The 4,746-nt window shown below is 54.5% G+C and overlaps 2 protein-coding genes across 2 annotated transcripts; one reads left to right on the top strand and one right to left on the bottom strand.

Moving 5' to 3' along the window:
- Positions 1 to 1,276: 1,276 nt before the first annotated feature.
- Positions 1,277 to 3,467, bottom strand: NGA_0525000 (uncharacterized protein). The gene is made up of 6 exons (XM_005855802.1): positions 3,249 to 3,467; positions 3,088 to 3,121; positions 2,891 to 3,006; positions 2,522 to 2,682; positions 2,154 to 2,260; positions 1,277 to 2,053 (listed from the first exon to the last, which is right to left on the bottom strand). The coding sequence occupies exons 1-6, from the start codon at positions 3,437 to 3,439 to the stop codon at positions 1,892 to 1,894; spliced, it is 771 nt and encodes a 256-aa protein (XP_005855864.1). The 5' UTR covers positions 3,440 to 3,467; the 3' UTR covers positions 1,277 to 1,891.
- A 589-nt stretch (positions 3,468 to 4,056) lies between these two features.
- On the top strand, positions 4,057 to 4,674 carry NGA_0525400 (vesicle transport protein; the record flags this gene model as incomplete). Its single annotated transcript, XM_005855806.1, has 1 exon — positions 4,057 to 4,674. The coding sequence occupies one exon, from the start codon at positions 4,057 to 4,059 to the stop codon at positions 4,672 to 4,674; it is 618 nt and encodes a 205-aa protein (XP_005855868.1).
- Between the last annotated feature and the right edge of the window lie 72 nt (positions 4,675 to 4,746).

Genomic DNA, 4,746 nt, shown 5'->3' with positions numbered 1-4,746 from the left:
GTGACTTTCGATTATCCTCTTTCCCCTCCCTCCTCCCTTCCCCTCCACCGCCCTCCCCCCCTCCTGCCTCCCCTCCTCTTTCAACTCCAAGCGGGCGTACACGACCCGGGAAGAGAGGGAATGAATGTACCAGTGTAAGGGGACAGCGTCCACGACGTCGGTCCACGAGTGAGGACGCGGGGGACCGTCGTACTTCCAGGGAGGGATGTCGATCTGGGCCCAGAAGGCGGCCGTGGGGAGGGTCACTCGGAGGAACAAGTGGCGAGCCCTTTGAATGGCGTTCATGGAGGAAGACGCCTCGGGAGAGAAGGAAGAAGTCGTGCTTTTGCTGCCCTGGGGCGCCTGCCTTGCGGCTCCATCCTCTGCTTCATCTATCACCCGCCAAGTGAATCCCGGAGGAGCCTTCCAATCGACAGCCTCTGTGACGGGCTGGCCGTTCTTCTGCCGTATCTCCACCGCCTCCAACGGTGGCGTGCTTTCGTACACAACAGTCTTGTTGGTCAAGACATCGCCATGGAGGATGGCCAGATAGACAGGAGGGAGAGAGGGAGGAGGGGCAGGCGGGAGGAGGGAGGCACCGAAAACAAGGGCAATGGAATCGCCAGTCTCCAGACCTGAGAGGCGCACATACCAGCCTTCCACATACGGAGGAGTTGATGGCCAGGGATGTGGATCCCATGCAGAGGGTGAGGAGGGCGGAAGGAGAAAGAGGAAGTGGAGCGTTGCCAAAAGACTCGGGAGGGCGAGGGAGGGCTTCATGACGCTGTCAAAGCTATAAGGAAAGGGAAGAAGACAAAAGGGCAAAATTAATTCGAACCCCCCGTGTTCAATCACAGAGATGTGTGCGTCGTGTCCACATTCGTGAGGCGTGTGTACGTCGAATATGCGGGATGGACATGCACTTCGAATGCAGTTGTATGAAAGCCCCGCAGGTCTTCACTTTACCTCCCCGGGGCACCGATGAGGAATGACGTTACTGAGAGAAACACAACAAAACGGGTTTGAAAGGGCGAAGCCGTAACATAAGTACACCGTCGTCAAAGTCTCCATATTCGTAATAATATGCATGCCGTACTTGTTGTGGGTGAGTGAGAGCATGGTGGACATGATCCCCTTTTTTCCTTTTACTTTTGTTTGGTAATGGGTATGTCCAAGCAGGAGGTAGGGATCGAGCCAAATCAACCAAGTAATATGTAACACCCTCGTCTGTGCATGGCTTTGCCGAGCAAGGATTGTGGTTCCTAGGCATCATCAAGCAACGCATAAAAGATTGAGAGTCACGTATCGTGTCGGGTGGTTGGCTTTGTTTGACAGACAGTGCCCTGGTTCAACCAGACCATGGGCCGCGAGGGAGGGATGGAACTTAATCCCACGACCCTGACCCCATTAATACGAAGGATTTTCCATTGAGTCTATCGTATCTGAGCACGCAATTAGATCAGCATGGGCGAGCGACTACTCTGAGCAGTATTCAGGAAGTTTGGCTGTCAGGCCGTGGCCGTTTTTGCGACTAAGTAAACCCATCCTGGTTGCCTCTTGGCAACTGCCCTTTCCACCAACCCCATCAAAATTGCACAAATTATTCGCATGTCGAGGCTTCATGAGCTTGATGCGGACCCAAGTACTTATCGGATTGCCTCTTACTTCAGGACCACCGTTTCGAGCGAAATGAATCTAAGACGCTTGCTACAGCGTAGTGTCTCCATTCTTCTCGAAACAAAGGGACGAGCCTCAACGTCAACATATGTACAGCCCTGAGATTGTATGCACGATATCTCTGACCTCGTCGTGATGTATGTGCCTTCCCATTACATGCATTCGAGTTTTTCATGCTCATATCCTTACGCTTCCTTCTCAAGTGATATGTTCTACATTCGATCTATGCACAAATTTAATGCGTCATCGACGTTGCAGCAGCTGTCACTACTTGCGAACCCTTGCCTTCACTCCGCGCAGGGGGCACGTCATCCCCAGGCCCTTGCTTCACCGCATGCGCGTCCGCGTCCTCCTCGAACCAGTATGCTCTTCCTCTTTCCCGGCCATCTTGCGCTTGCTGTGGAGCCGATACACGTTGATCGAAATGAGTCGCTTCCAAGCGTCCGTCCCGACAGGGGCTTCTTTCCCGTTCGCGCCATTATCCCCCACCCGCTTACCAGGTCCAGGATCTCTGCGTCCACAGCCATGTTGCGCCGGAAAACATCCAGGAGAGAATCGAACTTCCAGCGAGTCAAAGGGTCCCAGTAGGAGGGAGGGAGGCGCCCTGGGGACACGGGGAAGGGAGAGAGAGAGCGGCACGACGGGGATGGGATAATGGGCCGCGGGGGGTCGAGTTAGAGTGGGGTATACAGACGACGCCCGAGAGCTGGACGTGAACCCCCAGTCAGGAAGGAGGATGGAACGTCCACACGCCTTGGATGCTTTTTATGTACTGCCACCCACCGGCATTGTGTCGCCTTTCCTCCCATCGTCTGCCTTTCATGTCCCTTCCTTCCCTGCCTGCCTCCTTCCTTCCCCTACTTACCCTCAGACACCAAAGTATCGAATTTTCCCAGCATTTCCTGATCCGCCTCGTGCACGCACATGTAATAGTCCTTGTCCAGATTGGCGAAGTACGTCTTTCGAAAGTCGGCGGAGAGGGAGCGTGTGGCGATCAGGGCGGAGGAGGGAGGGCTTTTGCCCTGCCTGGGAATTATGGCAGGAAGAAAAGAGGAGACAGACGTGGGACAACATGACTCATGACTTCCACGCAAGGACCGCGACAGAAGAAGTGAAAGACTGTCGATGCTAAGGTGGTGATAGCAGCAAATCAGGATACGTCACCTTCTGCCCTCTTCCTCCCCCTTCAAGGTCTTTCCCTCCGTCCATAGACAACACGAGGGATCATCCATACCTGTGGTACACGCTATCACATTTGCAATAGAAATGATCGTGCAGCCGGCAGATCTCATCCGTGTCGTCCAAGGCAGCCAGGTTGAGGGGATGGCGACAGCCGGTGTCCGGGGTGATCTGTAAAAGAGGGGAGGAAAGTCGGGAGGTTAGGGGAACAAGGAGAGGGAGAAGGAGGGGAAGAATAGGCCGTAAAATTACCTCGGGTGTGGGTCCACAGTAGTCACCATAATGTCTGATATATACGAGCGTGAAGAGGAGAAGGCAAAGATTAATGGTCGATTCCCCACATCCCTCATGCCGGGGCTCCGTGGAGAGAAATATTCCCTCGGACATGGAGCTCTCAAAACAAACCTACGTACATTGGATCGAGGACGCGCTGATACACCAACTTCACCTCGATGGGTGAAGTCGGCATTTGCAGGTCTGGAATGGCTGGTAGCGTGAGCCCGAGAAAGCTAAAAGCAGGGCAGCGTCGTCTCCTGTCTCCCATCGACGTGCTCCTGGCCATCATAGGCACCAAGGAGATGAAGAGAAACCTAGAGATTTTCATGCCTGCGATGTGATACAGAGGATGAGCAATGAGACGGGCGTAACCAGGAAGGGGGGTTCGACACGGTTGCTTCGACTGGCCGTATTGTGACGGGGGGAGACACGGTGGTTATGTGGTATGTGCTCTGAGGTAACTTGAACCTTTCCCAGATATCCATGGGAATTACAGTACCTGACATCTATCTCTTCACGCCCCACCGACGTCACACAAAGGAACGCAGAGCAAAAATCAGAATAGATGCGCTCGCACACATTAAATCTCAGTGCCCCTTTATTACCCAGCGGGGGGGGGAAATGGAAGTAGAAAGCAGCACGCTTTGAGCGACGTCACTGTTTACTAACCAGCTTTGAACCCTGGCGCGCATTATCCCGCACTGACCGTCTCACCACATTTTGGAGCCCCCTCTCACCGTCTTCCACGGACACGGGATTTTTTTCCAGTGTAGGGGGTTGAGTGTTGCGGAGGTATGCTCGTTGACGTTGCATGTTTGCATTTCAGGCCGCGATGCCTAACGTGTCGGTCGTCATCATCTTTCGAATTTTATTTTGACAATTTTCGCCTCTCACGTCGGAGCATTGCCCAACTAGGATACACGCCCAATTTTTGTTAAGGGACAAATGAACTTGGAAAGCGGCTTGGGGCCGGGCGCTAGCTCTTCGTCTTCGAGCGGGCCCGCCGCTTTTGCTACCTCGTCCTCCTCCAATTTTATGGACAGCGCCCGCCGTCTGCTGGGAGTGGAAGCACGACCTAAAACCTTCTGCGAACGCCTGGAAGAAGATATGTGCTGGTGGTGCCCGACCTTGACCTGGCAGCAACGTCTCTTTGGCTGCTTGTGCTGCTTCCTTGTGGGTATGATCCTGGAGTTCGGTTCCTTCTTCCGCTTCACTAAACTCCTGACCGGCCACCCAGAGCCCTTTGCGGTCATGTACACGATCGGCAACCTCATCTCCCTGGCCGGTTCCTGCTTCCTCTCCGGGCCCTTCTCGCAGGTCAAGTCCATGTTTCACCCCACCCGCGCGGTTTGCACCAGTGTGTACGTCCTCACTCTGGTGTTCACCCTCCTCATCGCCTTCTCCGACGTGCCCGGGCAAGGCCCCCTGTTGGTCTTGATGATCATCGTTCAATTCTTGTCCCTGTCCTACTACATCCTCTCATACATCCCCTTCGCCCGGCAGATGGTGTGGCAGACGTGTGGGAGTTGTCTGGGCCTAGGGGAGGCGGGGTCCTATGGATGAAGGGGGGTTAGAGGGGCACGTGTGCAGAGAGCACGGATGTTGAGGCGCGGAAAGCGTGTACATACCACAGAC

This window comes from Nannochloropsis gaditana (genome assembly GCF_000240725.1).
Source record: "Nannochloropsis gaditana CCMP526 unplaced genomic scaffold scaffold093, whole genome shotgun sequence".
NCBI classification, from domain to species: Eukaryota; class Eustigmatophyceae; order Eustigmatales; family Monodopsidaceae; genus Microchloropsis; species Microchloropsis gaditana.
The sequence above is the reverse complement of the archived record's forward strand: the minus strand, read 5'-3'. Positions and strand labels throughout refer to the sequence as shown.